General features: G+C 37.2%; 1 protein-coding gene across 2 annotated transcripts in view; it reads left to right on the top strand.

The window, feature by feature from the left end:
* The window catches only part of LOC101442035 (prolyl 4-hydroxylase subunit alpha-2), an 84,134-nt gene that overhangs the window by 9,276 nt on the left and 53,355 nt on the right, over positions 1–21,503 (top strand). For both annotated transcript variants that reach the window (XM_071219119.1, XM_023589180.2), the window contains exon 3: positions 1,339–1,487. In XM_071219119.1, coding sequence (XP_071075220.1) covers positions 1,339–1,487 — 149 coding nt within the window. The remainder of the gene's footprint in view (positions 1–1,338; positions 1,488–21,503) is intronic.

The following is a 21,503-nucleotide window of genomic DNA, read 5'->3' as shown; positions in this document are numbered from 1 at the left end:
TCATCATGACTCAAGTTCTTTTCATCTTTTCCTTTCCTATTTTCAACATATCTTACTGTAACATAACACATTTCAACATATATTCTCAGATTAGCTCTCCTGAACCAAGATATCTTTTGTAGTTTTGGGTGCCATATTTAGACACAAAATTCAGGAAAAGGATCATTTCTTCCTTCCTTTTATTTTGAAGACAGAAGAACTCTTTTCTGATGCCTCCCAGTAAATTCATGTGTCATTGACCCAATTGCATTACCTGCCCATGCTGAAACAAATCATTGACAGGGGGAACAGGATCATTATGATTAGCTTAGAAGTCTTAAGAGTAATCAGGACAGGATCAGTGAATAGTGTTAGCTTTCATTGAAGCAAATGGTTGCATGAAAGACACCTGAGCAGAACTGTTTTCATAGGAATCTGGAAGAGTGTTATTGGCAGATTTGGCAACCAGTGTGACTGCTGTAGGAATAAAGAAGAGAGTAAGAACCATCCATTATCTCCCCAATGGGGTTAGCCATTGATATCTGTATGTGTATTTTCAGTTTTTACATGCACTCATACATGTATATATATCTTTTGATCAAATTTAGTTAAATTAAGTTTCAACCAAAATTGTATCATAATATTTACTGTTTTATAATATGCCTTGCTAATTAATGCCTTTCTGGTAGTAAAAATAGGTTTTCATTATCATTTTAATAGTGCCATATTATTCTATTATATAGCTGTATCATAATTTAATACAATCCTTATTGTTGCAGATTTTAACTATTGGGAACATTTGAACTATTTGGTGAACAATGTTGTACCTACATCTTTCCCCAGTTTCTCATCATTTCTGAATGATAAAATCTTAGAAATGGAATTGGTAGACTAGATTTTCAAGAGTTCTTTTCAGAAAGATTGTATCCTGCTGACTTTGTGTGGATATATTTATGTTCTTTCCTGACCTGTTCAACCAGATATATAAATTTCAAATATATTGACTTATCTGAGAGGCAGATATAGGTTAGTGATTAAAACATTAATTTTGAGGTTACACCTATCTGGGCTTATATCCTGCTGCTACAATCAATTGTATGACTTTAGAAAGTCCTATGACTTAATATCTCTGAACTGGTCATTTGTTTAATGGGAGGATTAGTATTTACTTTATGGGATTATTGGAAAGATTAAAAGAGGTAGTGTTTTTAATTCTTTAATGGAGAACCTGGTACACAGTAAAGTACAATGTTTGAGAGCTGCTCTTTTAAATGGTTATAATAAAATAAAATCTTCTAATTTTGGCTTAATCTTACCTTCTCCTTATTTCCCCAATCTTCTTCCCAACCAATCCCTTAGCTGGGTTGAGAAAAGAGATGCACTGAACCTTGTAATCCCTGAAGATGAAGAGGGCTTGAGCAACTCACTGGATGTATACAAGATCCTGAAGCATCTGAATAAGGATTGGTCATTAGTGAAGAGCTTTGTCCTCCAGGACCCATCTCCTGGTGAGCTGGACACACTTGTGACTTTTCCCTTATATTTCTGAATTTCTTTTTGCATTTATAAGGGTATTTGAGAATGTGTTCCTTGAAAGTTTAGTAGATGTCACTCATAAAAATACCAAAACCAGGGGAACTTTTAAGAGATGGGTATTTGATATATTTTTATGTCTTTTATGTTTTATTGATCTATTTAAGTTTTCTGTTCTTTCTCATATCAAGTTTTGTCATTTTGTTTTTTCTAGGTTTTAAAATTTATTAGCCTATCCTTGTTCATATCCCTTTATGATATTAAATATATTTTGTACTAGTAAATTTTTAATTCAGCATTCATTTGTATCTTTTCCTTGACCATTTGACTTCTAAAAATTTTTTTACTTATTTCTCCCTCCTCCCTCCATTTTCTGCTCTCTGTGTCTATTTGCTGTGTGTTCTTTTGTGTCTTATTAGGCGGCTCCGGGAACCAATCCTTCTGGAGTAGGAGAGAGGCGTTCATGCTCTTGCGCCACCTCAGCTCCCTGATCTGCTGTGTCTCTTATTGTCTCTCCTCTGTTTCTCTTTTTGTTGCATTATCTTCATGCACCAGCTCTCCGCATGGGCCAGCATTGCTGCGCGGGGCAGTACTCTGAGCAGGCCAGCATTCCACATGGACCAGCTCATCACACGGGCCAGTGTGCCTTCACCAGAAGGCCCTGGGCACTGAATCCTGGACCTCCTATTTGGTAGACGGGAGACCAGTTGCTTGAGCCATATCCCCTTCCCCATTTTGACCATTTAAAAATGTTTTTAAAGAATCACTTTTTAATTTTATTTTTGTCCATTGTTATTTTGTTCCATTTTTCACTGATTTTCTGCTCATGGCTTTATTATTTATTTCCTTCTTGTTTCTTTGATTTATCCTGTTGCTTTTTTATAGCAGATTTGGTTAAATGCTTAGCATGTGTTTGCAATTTTTTTTATTTTCCATTAAGTGTATTTAAAGGAATCAAATTCCTCCAAAATACTGTTTTTGCTATGTATTAGTTTTTTGGTTTTTTGGCATGCAACAGAAAGCATTTATTTCTCACTTATGTACTACCTTTGGGTCAGCTGGAGCAAGTCTGTACCATGTGTCTTATTCTGGGGCCTAAAATTGGAAATAGTAGACAGCGGCTACCTGGAGTGCTATTTTTTTTTTCCTTTCTCTTTCATCTTACAGGTTTTTTTGTTTTTGCTTTCCAAGTCTTAAATTTTTGATATGGAGTGCTATTTATTTTGCTTCTTACTTTTTGTTGAAATAAACATAATGTAAGGTGCCCACATTTTAAGTGTACACTTGAAGAATATTTTCAAAAGTGAGCACACCTATATAGCTAAACCCAAATTAAGATGTAGAGCATAACCAGTGCTCCAGAAGCCTCCCTCATTCTGCCTTTCAGTCATTACTGACTTGCAGAGGTAACCACTCTTCTGAAGTTTACCAGAATAGGTTAGTTTTTTCTATTTATGCACCTGCTGTAAGTGGAGTCACAGTTTAGATTTTGTTGTGTCTTTTTCTCTTCCCTCTACTTTATGTCTGTGGGATTCATCCATGTTGTTGCATGTAGCATTAGTTTCTTCTTTTCCTTTGATATTAATATACCACAATTTATCTCTTCTGGTGTAGTTAGATTTTCAGTTTTTCCACTTTGGTTCATAAATCATGCAATAATGAATATGTATATATTCAATACACAAAATGTACACATTTCTTTTGGATATATTCTCTTTCTGGATCTTCTGAGATTGATAATATGGTTTTCTCCCATATTCAGCTGTGTGAATTATATTGATTTGTTTTCTTTATGATTTCTTCTTTGACCTGTGGATTAATTAGATACGTGTGGTTTAATTTCCAAATATTTAGGTGGGGAGTAGATAGTAAATATCTTATTGTTATTGATTTCTAATATTATTCTACTATGGTCAGAGGACATACTCTGTAATTTCAGTCCTTTTAAATTTATTGAGACTTGTTTTCTGGTCCAGCATATGGTCTATCAAGATGAGTATACCATATGCACTTGCCAAGGTTTCATGTTCCATAAGTATTAATTAGGTCAATGTGATTGATAGTGTTGGTTGTTTAGTTCCTTTACATCTTTGTGGGTTTGTCTAATTAACCTATCAATTTCTGAAAGAGGGTTGTTAAAATCTCCATCTGTGATTGTGAAGTTGTCTTTTTCTCCACCTAATTCTTTAAAATTGTTCGTTTATTTGAAGCTCTACATGCTTCAAAAGAAAAATGCATGCATTATTATGGTTCTTATTAAATGCATGCAAAGTTATAAATTGTTATGTTTTACTAGTGCATTGACTCATCTTTATGAAATGTCCCTCTTTATATGCAGCAATGCTCTTGTTTTGCAGTAAACTTCAGCTGATATCGAGAGTCATTTCAGCATTCTCACACTTACTGTTTGCATACTGTTTTGTTTTTCACCCATTTACTTTCAACCTAACTTTGTCTTTATATTTAAAATTTGTCTCGTTTTAGTCACCACAAATTTGGCTCTTTAATCTTTATGTAGACTGATAATTTCTGCTTTTTAGTTTGTATGCTTAGTCCACTAACATTTAATGCAATTATTAATATAATTGCATTTCGGTTTTCCATTTCCCTATTTGTTTTCTATTTGTCCCTCTGTGTCCTTATTCTTCCCTACCAGAAATACTGTTTTTCAGATACACAGAGAATTATAGAAATAGAATATCCCATAATTACTCATCTGTTTTTCTCCCCTTACATACAACAGTTAAACACTTATTTTTCAGCTCCTCTCTCCTTCTGTCCCCATTTTTTATAGTTGTCCAAAATACAAATTTCCTTCCGGAGGCTGTAGTGCATACTACTCTTCCCCTTTTAAGCGCACATTTTGTCTTTCTATAGTCTACAAGTAACCATTTATTTAATACTCACCACCTATCCTTATAGTGATGTGTCTTTAGTCATTTTAGTTATCTGAAGCTCCTTCTCCAGTAGAGTCTTTAGTAACAAGTCATGGGAACAGTATTCCTTGAGGACTTTAAATTTTTATTTAAGTATATCATTTATACATGAAAATATATAAATAATAAGTGTATAGTACAAGTTGTGAACTTACAAAGCAAATATACATAACATCATACCAGGGTCCCAGACATCAACCCAACACAAACACCTTGCATTGTTGTGAGATGTTTGTTACAAATTATGAAAGAATATTGTCAATATCTTATTACTAACTATAGCCCATACCTTATATTTGGTGTATTTTTCCCCCAACACACCCTTTTATTATTTTTTAAAAAATATTTTTATTACAGAAGTTGAGAACTTAAAAAACAATCATGCACATCTGTAGAATTCCTGTACAATAACTTTTCATCAACACACCACAGCATGGTAGAACATTTGTTTCAGATTACGAGATAACATACTACTACCACCAACCATGGTCCATAGTGTACATTTGGCACACTTTTTTCATATTCCCTCATTATCAACACAGTACATCTTTGGCATAGATGCAGAATATTACAGTACTGCCATTAACCACAGTCCATAGGTAACACTGATTATATTTTTCCCATACTTCTCCACACTCCCCCCACTATGCAATAGTGATGTACATCTGCTGTAGCACACAGAAGGACACCCTTGTATCTGTACTATTGACCACAATTCTCATTCATCTTTGGGTTCACTGTGTTATTCAGTCCCTAGATTATTCTCTAGCTTTCTTTCAATTAACATTTACATCCTTAGACTACCCTTTCCAGCCACAATCCCATTTATAAACCGGCTGTTACTCAATATAATGTGCTACCATCAGCTCTATACATTTCCACACTTTTACAGTAAAGTTAGCTAAAACTTCTACATATATTAAGCATCAGTAGTCCTTCTAAGCCTTCCTCTTATCTCCTAATAACCTATACTATAGGTTTTATCTCCATGTGTTTATTTGGGCATTTAGTTCATATAGTAGTGAGACCATGTAATATTTGTCCTTTTGTGTCTGGCTTACCTCACTTAGCATAATGTCTTCAAGATCCATCCATGTTATCATATGTGTCCCAATTTCATTTGTCCTTACTGTAGCATAGTATTCCATTGTATGTAGATACCATTTTGCTTATCCATTGATTGGTTAATGGACACTTGTATTGTTTCCATTTTTTAGTAATTGTGAATAATACTGCTATGAACATCAGTGTGCAGATGTCTGTTTGTGTCACCGCTTTCAGTTCTTTTGGATATATTCCTACTAGAGGAATTGCTGGTACATATGGCAGTTCTATATTTAGCTTCCAGAGGAACCACCAAACTGTCTTCCACAGAGGTTGCACCATTTTACAATCCCACAGCAGTGAAGGAGTGTTCCTATTTCTCCACATCCTCTCCAGCACTTAATTGATTTCTGTTTTTTAAATAATGATCATTCTAGGTGGTGTGAGATGATATCTCATTGTCATTTTGATTTGCATATCCCTAATAGCTAGTGATATGGAACATTTTTTCATGTGCTTTTTTTGCCATTTGTATTTCCTATTTGGAGAAATGTCTAAATCTGTTGCCCATTTTAAAAATTGGATCGCTTGCTCTTTTGTTATTGAGTTGTATGATCTCTTTATATAGAATGGAAATCAAACCCTTATTGGGGAAGTGGATTTGGCTTAACTGATAAAGAGTCTGCCTACTACATGGGAGGTCCAGGGTTCAAACCCAGGGCCTCCTTACCTGTGTGGTGAGCTGGCCCATGCACAGTGCTGATGTGCACAAGGAGTGCCGTGCCATGTAGGGTTGTCCTCTGCGTAGGGGAGCCCCACGTGCGAAGAGTGCATCCCATAAGGAGAGCCACCCTGCACAAAAAAAGTGCAGCCTGCCCAGGAGTGGTGCCGCACACACACAGAGTTGATGCAGCAAGATGACGCAACAGAAAAGAGATACAGATGCCCAGTGCTGCCGACGAGAATACAAGCGGACACAGAAGAACACACAGCAAATAGACACAGAGAACAGACAACCGGGGTGAGGGGGGAAGAGGAGAGAAATAAATAAATAAATCTTTAAAAAAAAATTTAAAATTGTGTTATTTTCCATGTATTTGTGAATATTCCCTTTTTTTGCCTCTTGTTGATTTCCCACTTTATTCCATTATGATCATAGAAAATGCTTTGCATAATTTTGATTTTGTTAAATTTATTGAGATCTGCTTTGTGACCCAATATGTGGTCTATTCTAGAGAAAGATCTATGAGCACTTGGAAAGAATGTTTATCCTGCTGTTTTGGGGTGCAGTGGTCTGCATATGTTTATTAGGTTGAGTCCAATTTTCATATTATTCAAGCTCTCTTTTTATTTATTTGTCTTATGCCCACATATTCTGTCCAATGCTGAAAGTAGTGTATTGAAGTCTCCAACTTTTATTGTAGAAACATCTATTTCTCCCTTCAGTTTTGCCAGTGTATGCCTCATGTATCTTGGGACATCCTGGTTAGGTGCATATATGTTTATGATTGTTACATCTTACTGGTACATTGCCCCCTTTATTGCTGTGTAATATCCTTCCTTGTCTATAATAAGTTTTGCTTTTAAAATCTATTTTATGTAATATAAGTATAGTTACTCCAGCTTTTTTCTTATTGTTACTGTTACTGCATTCATGGAATATCTTTTTCCAGCCTTTTTCTTTCAGTCTTTTGTAACTTTGGGTCTAAGGTGAATCTCTTGTAGACAGCATATAGATGGTGAATTAGTCAGCCAAAAGGGTGCTGATGCAAAATACTAGAAATTGGTTGGTTCTTTTAAAGGGTATTTATTTGGGTAGGAGCTTACAGATACCAGGCCATAAAGCCTGTTACTTCCCTCACCAAAGTCTATTTTCAAGTATTGGAGTGAGATGGCTGCTGGCATCTGTGAGGGTTCAGGCTTCTTGGGTTCCTCTGGGCTCAGCTCCTCTGTTTTTTCCACAAGGTCAGCTGTAGACTGTAAGACCCTCTAGGCTTTGCCTCTCTCCACAAGGTCAGCTGTAGACTATCAGGTGAATGGCTCCGTCTCTCTCCCTGGGGTTGGCTTCTTTTCCTCTGTGAGCTTACTTTCTAGGACTCCAGCTTAAGGCTTCAGCATAAAACTCCATCAAAACTCTAACATCAAAAACACTCGCATCAAAAGCTCCTACTCTGTCCTTTGCCATGCCTTTTATCTGTGAGTCCCCACCTACCAAGGGGTGGAGACTCAATACCCTAATGACATGGGCCAAAGCCTTAATCATAACTCAGTCATGCCCAGTAATAGACCAGATTACAAACATAATCCAGTATCTACTTTTGGAATTCATAACTATATCAAACTGTTACAGATGGCTCTTATTTTCTTTTCATTCCACCAGTCTGTGTCTTTTGATTGGGGAGTTTAATCCCTTAGCATTCAATGTTATTACTGTAAAGGCAGTTTTTATTTCACCCATTTTGACCTTTGGGTTATATTATATTATATTTTATTTTCACTGCTCTTTTGACACTTATAGTTACTTCTACTGATATAATCTTCATTTCTAGAATCTCTCCCAAGCCTTTCTCTCTCCTGTATTTTCTTTTCAGGCTGTAGCACACCCTTTACTGTTTCCTGCAAAGCTATTGTCTTTGTTATAAACTCTTTCAATTTCTGTTTATCTGTGAATATTCTAAACTCACCCTCATTTTTAAAAGACTAAGTATTCTTGGCTGGCAGTTTTTTTCTTGCAGTTTCTAAATATATCATACCACTGCCTTCTTGCTTCTTATGAGATATTGGCACTCAATCTTATTGGGTATATTGGCACTCAGTCTTATTGGGTACACCTTATATATGTTATGCATTGCTTCTCTCTTGCTGCTCTCAGAATTCTTATTTGTCTTTGGTATTTGACATTATCATTAGTAGGTGTCTTGGAGTTGATCTATTTTGATTTATTCATATGGGAGTATATTGTGTGTAGGAATACCTACATCCTTCAATAGGGTTGAGAAATTATCTACCATTATTTCTTCAAATATTCCTTCTGCCCCTTTTTGCTTCTTTTCTCCCCCTGGGACACCCATGACACATCTATTTGCATGTCTTGCTATTGTTTAGTTCCCTGAGACCTTGTTCATTTTTTCACATTCTTTTCTTCATTTTTTCTTTTGTATGTTTATGTTCAAAGGCCATGTATTCAAGCTCACCACACCTTTCTTCTGCCTCCTCAAATCTACTGCTATATAACTCCAGTGTATTTTTTTTATCCGCCCCCTCCCCCTTGTGGCTCTTTGCTTGCTATCTGCTCTCTGTGTCCATTCACTGTGCGTTCTTCTGTGTCTGTATTTATTTATTTATCCCCCTCCTCCTTGCGGCTTGCTTGTTGTCTGCTCTCTGTGTCCATTTGCTGCGTGCTCTTCTGTGTTTTTGCTTGCCTCCGTTTTTGTTGCGTCACCTTGCTGAGTTGGCTCTCCATGGCGCTGGTGTGCCAGGCAGCACTCCGCGGTGCCCGGGCTGGCAACTCTCTGCTGTGTGCAGGCGAGCCTGCCTTCACAAGGAGGCCCTGGGTTCATGTCCCATATGGTAGACAGGAGCCCAACTAATTGAGCCACAGATGCTTCCCACTCCAGTGTATTTTTAATTTCATTTATTTGCACTTTTCATTCCCATAAGATCTGCTATTTTTTCTGTGTATGCGTTCAGTTTCTTTTTTTGTGTTCACCCAGTTTCTTCTTTATATCCCTAATCTCTTTAGCCATCTCATTTAATTTATTAAGGAGATTTGTTTGAATATCTATGATTAGTTGTCTTAACACTTTTATGTCACCCAGAGGCTTATCTTGTTCCTTTAACTGGGCCATATCTTCCTGTTTCTTGGTATGGATTGTAATTTTTTAGTTGGTGTCTTGGTATCCAGCTTGCTAGACATATTTATTCTGGGTGCAGTTACTCTCTTTAATTTAGGACTTTCTTGCCCTTTCTCCCTTGCTGGTTCAGTAGTAGGTGCTGAGGATGTAGTTGGTGCTTTAAGTTGTGGAGGCTAAAGCTGCCCACATTGCCCCAGAGACTGATAATGCTTCTCTCACCTTTCTTCTTTGCCAGAGGTAGGGACAGAGCCACAGAGGTGTAATAATCTAAGTTGTGCAGGCCAAGACCACATGTAGTTACCCAGAGAGACAGACAAAGCTTCATGCTCCTCCCTCTCCTGCCTTGGCTTGGGATGGAGCTGCAGGTGTGGGCAGCAATCTGTGCTGTGCAGATCCAAAATGACCACAGATGTCCAGGTAGACTGATGTATCACTGCCCTCCCCTTCCCTACCAGGGTTGGGGATGGACCCTCTGGGCTCTCCAACAATCTAATTCATGTGGGCTAAATGCACCTGAAGTTGCCCTGAGAGACTGCCCTTTAAGGGTTGGGAATAGAACCACCAATTCCCACAGTTCAGTATGTGTAGGCCAAAAGTGCCTGCTGTTGCCCAGAGAGACTGAGGAAACACTAGCCCCTTCTGATCCTATTGGGTGGTGGGGGTGGATCAACAGTTTAGTGCCTATAGGCTAAGAGTACCTGCTGTTGCCTGTAGAGGCTGAAGATACATCTTCCCTCTCCTATCCTTTTGGGGGGTGGGAGTGGATCCACAGGTATCCACCAGTCTGATCATGCAGGCCAAGAGTACCAGCCATTGCCAGGAAAGGCTGAGGAAACACAACTTCTCTTCTACCTTACTTGGGGGCAGGGATGGAGCTATAGCTGTCTGGTTGTTCAGTCTGTATGAGCTGAAATAAAGCACTTGCAGTTACTCAGAGAGGCTGAGGAAACACATCCCTCTCTTACCCTATTGGGGACTGGGGGATGGAGGTACAGGTGTCTGAGTATCCAGTCTGTGTGGGCTGAAAGCACCTGCAGTTTCCCAGAGAGGCTGAAGAAACTAGCCTCCTCCTATCCTGCAGAGTTTGGGGGGAGGGAGAGATGGAATTGAAGGCATTCAACAAATCCGTTTTTGTGGCCTGAAAGTGCCTGCAGTTGCCTGGAGAGGCTGAGGAAACATAGCTCCTTTCCTGTATTATTGGGGTGTGGGGATGGAGCCCCAGGTGTCCCATTCAGTCTGTGCCAGCCAAATATACCTGCCAGTTACCCGGAGAGGCTGGTGCAGGTCCCACCAGCTTCCCCACCAGCTTCTTCCCTGCCAGAGGTGGGGCTGGAGCCTGACTAGGGCTGCAGTCTGATCTGGTTGGAAAGAAGCCGGACCCTACTATCACTGTGATTTTCACTGAGCCCTGCTTTCCCTCCTGTCGGGCAGAGCCAGAATGGCAGCTACCAGCCTTTTTCCAGCTTGGACAAGTTCAAACTTTAGCTGTTCTTGGTATTATATTTTGCCAGCTGAGTTTACTAATCAGTAGCTGAAGTTGGAGCCCAACTGTCTCTTTCTCCCCTGTTTTTGGGAAATGGAGTTTCCAATTCCAGCCATGGAATAGTTTCCAAGGAGTTTTACACCACCAGTGGAGGATGAGCACCTGCCTCTATGGCATGGAGTGCTCTGCTCACAAATCCTCTCTGCTAAGGGACATTCTCCTCCTTCCATTCTTTCAAGGATGTTGCAGGATGCTCTTCTGGTTTCCTGGTGCTTTAGGTAGCTCTGGGTGATTACTAACTGCCCTGTAGCATGAGCTGACATTAGGAGCTCTTTCCTCTGCTACCATCCTGCTGGTTGTTCCTTGGGGATTTTTAAATGTCAATAACAATTTATCTGTACCTTTAATATATTTTTAAATTAAAGTATTATTTTTATCCATTGAAATGCACAGATCTTAAGTATATAGTCTTAGTAAGTTTTGACAAATTATATGCACCCATGTAACCCATTCCCAGATAGATGTATAGAATTGTTTCATTACCTAACAAAGTTCTCTTGTAATCTTTCCAAGTCATTCCAGATAGGTATCCAATAATCTGACATTTATAACCATAGAGTAGTTTTGCCTGTTCTTGATTTATACAGTATATACTCTTGTATATGGCCCTTTTCACTCAACATTGTTTTTGAATTTTTTTATGTTCTTTTGTGTGTCGATAGTTTATTTTCTTACTGCTGGTTAGTACTCCATTGTATAGGTAAATAGCAATTTATTTATTTTTCTGCTGATCATTTGTATTGTTTCCAATTTGGGGCTCTAATGAACAAAGATGCTATGGATATTCATTTCATTTTATAGCTACTAGAGGAATTTCTGTGTCATAGGAGATATATATATTTAACTTCATAATAAACTTCCAGTGTTTTCTATAGTGTTGTATAATTTTCCTCTCCCACTAGAATGTATGAGAGTTCTAGTTTTATACCCTCAACAACACTTGAACTTGCCCATCTTTAAATTTTAGACATTTAAGAGAATGTGAAGCATCTGTTTACGTTTCACTTTGTATTTCCCTAATGAATATTGATGTTGAGCACCTTTTAATGTGCTTATTGTCCAGGTGTACTTATTTATTTGCGTGTGAATTGTCAGTTCAAGTGTTTTTTTGGTCCATTTTTTATTGTGTTTTGTCTTTCGTTACTGAATTTCGTTACTGAATTGGAAATTCTTTTTTATTCTGGATATAAGTCCTTTCTTATGTATGCAATTATATATGCATATGGTGAATATTTTTCCCAGGTGGTGGGTTGGCTATTCATTTTCATAAATTGCCTTTATGAGCAAAATTTCAAGCTATGTTGAAGTTTAATCTTTTTTTTTCAAGTTCATGTTTCTTGTATCCTGTAGTGAAGATACTCTCCTGTGATTTTTGCTAGAAACTATAATTTTGGCCTTACAATTAGGTCTATGATTCATCTCAATTTTTTGTATGTGACCTGAACTAGTAGTTGAAATTCATAATTTTCAGTAGAATTAGCCAGTTTTTCTAAAACGATTTGTTGAAAGACCTTTTACCCATTAAATTACTTTGGCACCATTGTAAAAATAAAGTTGACTGTGTTTGTGGATCAGATTCAGAACTCTCTTCTATTTATTGATATATGTATCCTTATAACAATTTCATACTGCTTTGATTTCTGTGGCATAATAGTAATTCTTGTAATCAGGTTGCATAAATGGTTGAGTTTTGTTCTCTCTTTTTTTAATTTTACTTTTTATGGTTTTGACACAAACAAAACTTGGAAATGAGCTATTTTTTTCATTGCACTATGGGCATTAGGATTGGTGACTCTAATGGCCAGTTGGACTGCTCTTTCCATGATGACTTTATGGTACATGGAAGAAACGTTATGAGCAGTGTCTGCACATTAAGATTTGATGCACATGAGCAGCACTTCCAGCTCCTTGACATTGTGGACCAGGAACTTTTGGAAGCCACTGGGCAGCAAGTGCTTTGTTTTCTTGTTGCTCCCATAACCAAAGTTGGGCATCAAGATCTGGCTCTTCAATCTTCTCTGCATCCTATTGTCAGTGCCTCTGGGTTTCTACCAGTTATGCTTAATTTTGATATATCAGTCTGACTGGTACTGGATGAACTTCTAGGTCCTCTTTTTGATGATCTTGGGTTTAGTGAGGGGTCTGAGGGCAGCCACAATTCCGGATAGAAGATGGCTCCATCTCCCAAGGAAGAGAAAGGGCTGTTCTCCTCTTTAAAAATTGTTTTGACTGTCCTAAGTTTTATGCATTTCCATTTTAATTTTAGATTCAACTTATTAATTTCTACATTACAAATATGTTGGGATTTTATTTGTGATTTCTTTGAATATATAGATTAGTCTGGGGAGAACTGACAATATTGAATCTTCCAATTCCTGAACATGGTATGACTCTCCATTTATTTAGATCTTATTAAATTTCTTTCAGCAATGTTTTATAGTTTTCCCTGTAAGTATCTTGAACCTCTGTAGCAAATTTAGTCACAGGTATTTTTATGCTGTCATGTTATTTATAAAAAGTTTATTTTTTAGTTTCTAGGTAGCATTAGAAATGCAATTGATTTTCATATCTTGACCTTGTATCCTGACCTTGTTAAATTTATTTATTAATTCTAGTAGCTTGTAGATTCCTGTTTAATTTTTATGTCCACAATCATATCCTCTTCAATAATTCTAGTTTACATCTTCCTTCTCAATCTTATGCTTCCTTTCTTTCTTATTCTTGCTCTCTCTTTCTTTGGTTCTCTCTCTTCTACCTTCTATTCTTCCCTCCTGCCTTCCCTTTCTTTCCAATGTACCGTGTAGGAATTCCAGTACAATAATGAACGGAAGTGATGAAAGTGGACATTTTTGTTGTTGTTCCTGAAGTTAAGAGGAAACCATGCAGTATTCTCCATACAGTATCATCTTTTCATAGTTAACCTGAATATCAGGAAAATCCATTCCATTTATAGTTTGGTTAGAGTTATTTTGTTTGGTGAGGTTTTCTTTTGTAATTTAATCATGAATCTGTATTGAATTTTGTCATATGCATTTTCTGAATCTATTGAGATAAACATTGGGGACTCTACACCCCTTCTCTTTGTTCTGTTAATGTGGCACATTTCATTGAGTGATTTTCAAAAGTTAAACCCATGTTGTATTCCTGGGATAAACCCCACTTGGTCAAGAATTCAATTGGCTAGTAGTTTGTTAAGGATTTTTGTCTCTATGTTCATGATGGATGCTGGTCTCTGATTTTCTTTTTTTGTAATATCATTGCCAAGTTTTGGTTCAGGGTAGTGATAGCTTTCTTAAAAGATTAGGAAATATTTAACCCTCCCTCATTTATTTTTTGAGAAAACTTATGTAAGATTGATATTATTTCTTAAGTGTTTGATAGAATTCACAAATAGAGTGATCTGGAATTGATTTTTTGAGAAGATTTTTCAATTCAAAATTCACTTTTATTATTAAATACAAAACTATTAAGATTTTCCATTTCTTTGTGGTATTCTTTGAATGAGTATTTTATTTAATTCTGTCAAGTATTTAAATTACTTATAGATTGGTTTTATCCCTTTGAGTATTTATTATGGATTGTTTGTGCCCTTTCCAAGGCCTGATTTTTTCTGGGGTTCTACTGAGTGCCCCATACATTTACCACAGTTTCTTCAATCAAATGATTCCCTGCCTTGTGTGAACTCTGAGAACTGTTTGGCATACAGTTTACTGATGATGATTATTTTGCCCCACAGTAGTTATTTGGCCAACTTTTGGATTTGTACCTTATGCATGTGCAGAATTGTCTTCAGCCAAAGACTCAAAGGAGACCCATTTGCACATTTCAGGACATTTGTTTGTGTGCGTAGCTCCTTCTTGGTACTGTGTTCTACAATTTCTAGTAGACCTAGCCTCCTCAAACCCTGGTCTATGTCTTTGGAATTTGTTTCCAGGCAGGAAGATGGGGCTCTTTTATGGCTCACCTTGTTTCTCTCTCTTTTCTTAGGGGTTGTTCACGTTCTGCTTTTTGTCCATTTTCTGAGAATGGTTGTTATATTAATTTTGTCCAGTTCTCTAGTTGTCTCTGGTGGAAGGGAAAGTACTGTAGCACTTACTTTTTCTTGGACAGAAGCAGAAATCAGAGTACCATTTATTTTTGCTTTCTAAGTCTAATATGAGTTACTTTTTATAAGTTGCTTTAATAGTTCTTTCTGAAGACCTTCATTTTCATACTCCAAATAGTACACATTTATTCTTTAGTCCTTCTTCAAATATGCCAAAATTGAAAGTAATTTTTCCTCAGAACTTTTGTTCCTTCTTTTTTCCAGTGTTTTTGATGAGAGGGTTGCTACCTGTCTGGTTCTATCTTCTTTATAGACTGTTTTTTTCTTTCTTGAACCTTGTAAGATCTTATCTTTATATTTGTTCTGGAAATTTCACAATGGTGATTTTCTTCCATTTTACCTGGTTGGCATTCCATAAGCCTGCTTAATATAGAAACTTGTGTTTCAAAATGAAAAATTGTATTATATTTCTGATAATTTCTTTCCTTCTGTTTTCCATCTTCTCTCTTTCTGGAACTCATGCTAGTTGGATGGGAATATTCTGGATTGGTACTAATGCCTCTTTACTTTTTTCTCATATTTTTTATTTCTTTGTTTTTTACCATTGAATTTTGTGTTTTGGAATTCATATTTTTAATTTCTAAAATCTTTTTCATTTTTTTTACTGTCCTTTTTCATAGCATAATTGCATTTGTATTTGGATGTACAATAACTTTAAATATCTTTAAGTATCATATTAATAGTTTTTAGGAAATTTATACATATTATTACGTGTGTTTCATCCAGAACATTTTTTTTCTCCTTTTGTTAATTATCATGAATTCTGATGTTAGAAGCTTTCATTAACTGTCTGGTGATTTTTTTATTGCCTCTTCATCTTAAAGTTGAGAGAGGAAACTAAAAACCTGTTAAAAACAGTGAATATGTGGGTACAGCATTTTGATTGGAAGGATTTTATTTAAAGTTATTGGGAAGGGTGCTGGTAATAAAGCTGGAAAGCATCAAAATGCAGTGTATCTGGTCTTTTCCATGGGTCTATTTAATTCCTTATAGAAGAACTCTGATTTTTAAAAAAGCAGCCTTATTGAAGTACATGTTGCATGCCATAAAATTCACCTATTTTAAGTGTACAGTTCAATGGTTTTTACTAAATTTAGGCTGAATGTGGAGCTCACCTCTTGTACCTTTCTTCCCGAAGGACTGTAGCTCCTAAATCAGTTTGCATTAGTTGCTCTCTAATACCTTCAAATAACTGTTTATAGATTCTGTCTATATTTTTAAAATTTTTAAATTTTTATTAAAGCTAATAGATCACATAGAACGTTACATTAAAAAAACATAAGAGGTATCCATATAACCCACTCCCCACACCCCCACCCTCATGATTTTTGTAAATTGTATTTATTTGAAGATACATACATCACAAAAAAGGTTACATTATCAAAAACATAGGAGGTTCTGGCATACCCCTCTCCCCCTACCCCACTGCTCCCACACCAACAACCTCCCCCATCATTGTGGCATACTCATTGCACTCGGTGAACACATTTTGGAGCACTCCTGCACCATGTGGATAATAGTTTACTCTGTAGTTCACACTCTTCCCTGGTACATTCAGTGGGTTATGGCAGGATATATAATGTCCAGCATCTGACCTTGCAGTATCATTTAGAACAACTCCAAAGTCCCAAAAATGCTCCCCACATTACATCTCTTCTTCCCACTCCCTGCCCTCAGCAACTATTTTGGCCACTTTCTCCCTGTCAATGATATAATTTCTTCTATTAGTAGTCACAAAAGTTTCAGTGTAGAATATCAGTAATTCCACTTTAATCCACATTTTATTCCTCTATTCTGTGGACCTGGGGTGGTGATGTCCATTCCAACTCTATATTGAGGGAGCGGGGGCTTAGATTCCACATGGATGATGGATGCAATTCTCCTTCTTGCAGTTGTAGGCACTCTCAGTTCCCTGGTGTGGTGATTGACCATCTTCACCTCCCTGTTAGCTGACGTGTGTAAGTTCTACAAACCAGAGAGTAGGTGTTGCAACTCTGCTGAGGCTCAGGGCCCAGCTAGCACATAGACAGTCCAGAGATTCAAGTCTCCTAAGTATACACCAATGCTAGCACCAACCAAAGGTTCATTAAAAGTGACAGAAGAGGTATGTGTAGAAAGGTCACATCTGAGTCCCACTCCATCACACTCAGGAACACAAACTCCAAAGTAGGGCCCACTGACATGGTATCGAGCTCCAGAGCTGTCTGCCATGACCATATCCCCGTGAGTCTCCTTAGTCTTCAGGAGAACCAGTACTTGAGGTTGTATCCACTTTAGCTATTTCTGGGGTCCTCCTGAGGAGTGCATAAGCGTGACCCATCTGATGACCTCCTGACTCTTTTTTGAAAACTCTTAGCTATATAAACTCATTTGTCTTTGCCATTTCCCCCTTTTATTCAAGGTCAAAAAACAGTTTTTAACACCTCATGTTATTTACATGTAGGCTGAGATATTCTGCTGGTCTGAGTTAACCCTTTTATTCAAAGTCTTTTTCTACATACATCACCAGCTGGTGCTTGCTAGTAATCCCTCAGTGCCAGGGAGGCTCATCCCCAGGAGTCATGTGCATGTGGGGGCAATGTAATGCATTTACATGCTGAGTTTGGCTTAGAGAGTGGCCACATTTGAGCAACATTGAGGCTCTCAGGAGGTAACTCTTAGGCACCCTGCAGCTCATATTTCAGGCACATAGGCTATAAGCATAGTCATCAGTGTCAAGGGCTCATTGTTGGAAAATTCTTCTTTTTTGGTCTTTGCTGTTGCACTTGGGGGATTGTTGCTGTTCCGTTGGGGAGTGTGATAGAGCTCCCCTAGCTAGGAGCTGAGCACTCCCTCAGTTGTCATTTGTAACTGTTATCCAAACATTTTTATGTCCCCTATATACATGCCCTGGAGAACTCCCTCCCAACCATGTCCCCCCCCTCCCGCCACAATAACACCCCACACCAATGTTCCTCCCCTGCCATATTTGAACCTCTCTGTCGTCCAAAACTTCGTCAACAATGAAGCCTAATATATTGCCAAATTCAATTAATAGGAAAATGAAATATAGTGATGGGTTTAAAGATTAGAAGTATATACACTAATTTAGAAATACTAAGATAAAGTAAAAATAAACTGGTGTATTAATAAAAATGAACAATATTATAAAGATTTGTTTTTAACGTTTTGCCTTTCATCACTGTAATAGGTGTTTCCCTGTATGTACAGTGTCAAGGCACTTTATTTCATTTCTTCCTCAGTGTCTACATCCATTCCTTTTTAAAAGTTTTTTTTTCTAATTTTTAATTTTATTTTCAAAAAAGTTTTAGATGACAGTAATTCACATATACAATATAGGGGACTCCCATATATCCAATATCAAACCCTTTCCCCCTTCCCCAGTAGTGATCTTTGTACATGTCCATGTTACATTTGCCGCAGCTGATGTACAGATTTTGAAACATAGCTTTCAAACATGGTTCCATTTTGGTTTACATTATAGTTTATATTTTAGACTGTACAATTTTTTAAATTTTTTGTTTCCTGATGTTTTACATTTTAGCTTATAGACTTGTATACATTTTTGGTGTACGTTAACATGTCCTAGATCCATCATTTCATGATCTTATGGAGCACTTCCATTGCCCCCAGTTGCCCTGCTTCCATCTGTTCTTTATCTCTCTCCCCTCCCCTTAGGGCCCACAGTGACAATCAATCTTCACTACCTGAAGGACCAGATTTACAGATACTTGCAACAATGCTGAGGGCTTGACACACTAGACTGCCCTAACTCATTGGGAGCCACTGTTTGAGAACATCAGGTCCCCCAGGACATGGGTATATCTTCACACTCATTGTATGGTCTCCACCCAATGATTTAACACACTATGACAAACTGAGCACTCACACACTCCCTAACAGCCTGCCCCTTTGCCAGATGCCCCCCCTTAAGCACCTTAAACATGTAATCCTTCCTTATTATATTGTCTAAAGAGTTTTCTCAACCTTATAGTTTCAACCATATACCTGAGATTCTCCCATATTCAACTGTTCCCCCCTGCCCTTCCCCCAGTTCCTTGGGCTATCTGACCCATCTTCCCAACCTTAGTCCCCCTCAAGCCTGCAAAGCTCCACCCAGTGATATTCCTATGCCCCCATTTTATCCCTTCCCTGTACAAATACTTAACCTCCAGCTTATCATAGACTTCATCCATGTAGGCGTCAGCTTGCAACCTTCTTCTCCCACCCCCCAAAAATTCCTTTAAGCCTATCTTCCAGTCTCTAGTTCTCTGAGACAGCTTGGTTTGCTTGTTTCATATCAGAGAGGTCATGTAGTATTTGTCCTTCAGTGCCTGGTTTGCTTCACTCAACATAAGGTCCTCAAAATTCATCCATGTTATTACGTGTGTTTGTACTGTATTCCTTCTTATAGCTGAGTAGTATTCCATTGTATGTATATATCACATTTTATTTATCCATTCATCTGTTATGGGCATTTGGGTTTATTCCAACTTTTGGCTATAGTGGATAATGCTGCTATGAATATTGGTGTGCATATATTGGTTTGTGTCCTTATTTTCAGTTCCTCTGGGTATATACCCAGCAGTGGAATTGCTGGGTCATATGGCAAATCCATAGCTAACTTTTTGAGAAACTGCTAAACTGTCCTCCAGAATGGCTGAATCCTTCTGCATTCCCACCAGCAGTGGACGAGTATTTCCATTCCTCCATATCCTCTCCAGCACTTGTAGTCTTCTGTTTTTTTGGTAGCTGCCAGTCTTATGGGAGTAAAATGGTATCTCATTGTAGTTTTGAGTTGCATTTCCCTTATAGCTAGTGATTTTGAGCATATTTTCATGTCCTTTTTAGTCATTTGTATTTCTTCTTCGGAGAAGTGTCTGTTCAGGTCTTTTGCCCATTTTTCAAATGGGTTGTTTGTCTTTTTATTTTCAAGATATAGAAGTTCTTTATATATGCAGGATATGTCTCCTATCAGATATATGGTTACCAAATATTTTCTCCCATTGGGTAGGCTCTTTTCACTTTCTTGACAAATTCCTTTGAGGTACAAAAAGCTTTAATTTTGAGGCAGTACCATTTATCTATTTGTTCTTTTGCTGCCTGTGCTTTGGGTGTGAAGTTCATGAAACCATTTCCTATCACAAGGTCCTGTAGATGCTTTCTTACTTTATTTTCTAAAGTCTTTATGGTCTTGGCTCTTATATTTAGATCTTTCAGCCATCTTGAGTTGATTTTTGTATAAGGTGTGAGATGGTAATCATCTTTCCTTCTTTTGCATATGGATATCCATTTCTCTAGGCACCATTTGTTGAGTCCGTTCTCTCCCAGTTGAGTGGGTTTGGTGGCCTTGTAGAATATCATGTTACTGTATATATGAGAATCTATATCAGAACTCTCAATTTGGTTCCATTGGTTAGTGTGTCTATTCTTGTGTCAATACCATGCCATTTTCACAACTGTAGGTTTGTAGTATGTTTTAAAGTCAGGTAGTGTGATTCCTCCAATTTCATTTTTCTTTTTCAGTGTGTCTTTGTTAATTCAGGGCCTCTTTCCTTTCTAAATAAATTTCAAGCTAGTTTTTCTTGTTCATTAAAGAATTCTGTGTTGAGTTTTATTGGGATTGCATTGAATCTGTAGATCAGTTTTGGTAAGATAGACATCTTGATAATATTTAGTCTTCCTATCCATGAACAGGGAATAGTCTTCCATTTATTTAGGTCTTCTTTGATTTCCTTGAACAGTGTTGTGTAGTTTTCTGTGTATAAGTCTTTTACATCTTTGGTTAAATTTATTCCTAGGTATTTGATTTTTTTAATTTACTATTGTAAATGTTATTTGTTTGTTGATGTCCTCCTCATATTGCTTATCACCAAGGTACAGAAATGCTACTGATTTTCGTGGATTGATCTTATAACCTGCAACTTTATTGAACTCATATATAAGTTCTAGAAGCTTTGTTGTAGATTTCTCAGGGCTTTCTATGTATAGGATCATGTCATCTGCAAATAGTGGAATTTTGACTTCTTCCTTTCCTATTTGGATCCCTTTTATATCTGGTTCTTGCCTCATTGCTCAAGCATGTACTTCTAACACAGTGTTAAATAGAAGGGGTAATAGTGGACATCCTTGCCTAGTTCCTGATCTTACAGTGAAAGAGTTTAGGATTTCACCATTGTAAGTGATATTAGCTGTGGGTTTTTCATATATGTCCTTTATCATGTTCAGAAAGTTTCCTTCTATTCCTGTCTTTTGCAGTTTTTTTTATCAAGAAAGGGTGCTGTATTTTATCGAATGCTTTTTCTGCATCTATAGATATGATCGTATTTTTTTTTTTCCTTCAGTCTGATTTTTGGTGTATTACATTCATTGATTTTCTTATGTTGAACCATCCTTGCATACCAGGAATGAAACCCACTTGGTCATGGTGTATAATTCATTTAATATGTTGTTGAGAGTGAGTATTAAGTATTTTGTTGAGGATTTTTGCATCTAGGTTCATTAGAGAG

Source organism: Dasypus novemcinctus, chromosome 2 (assembly GCF_030445035.2).
Source record: "Dasypus novemcinctus isolate mDasNov1 chromosome 2, mDasNov1.1.hap2, whole genome shotgun sequence".
NCBI lineage: Eukaryota > Metazoa > Chordata > Mammalia > Cingulata > Dasypodidae > Dasypus > Dasypus novemcinctus.
The sequence above is the reverse complement of the archived record's forward strand: the minus strand, read 5'-3'. Positions and strand labels throughout refer to the sequence as shown.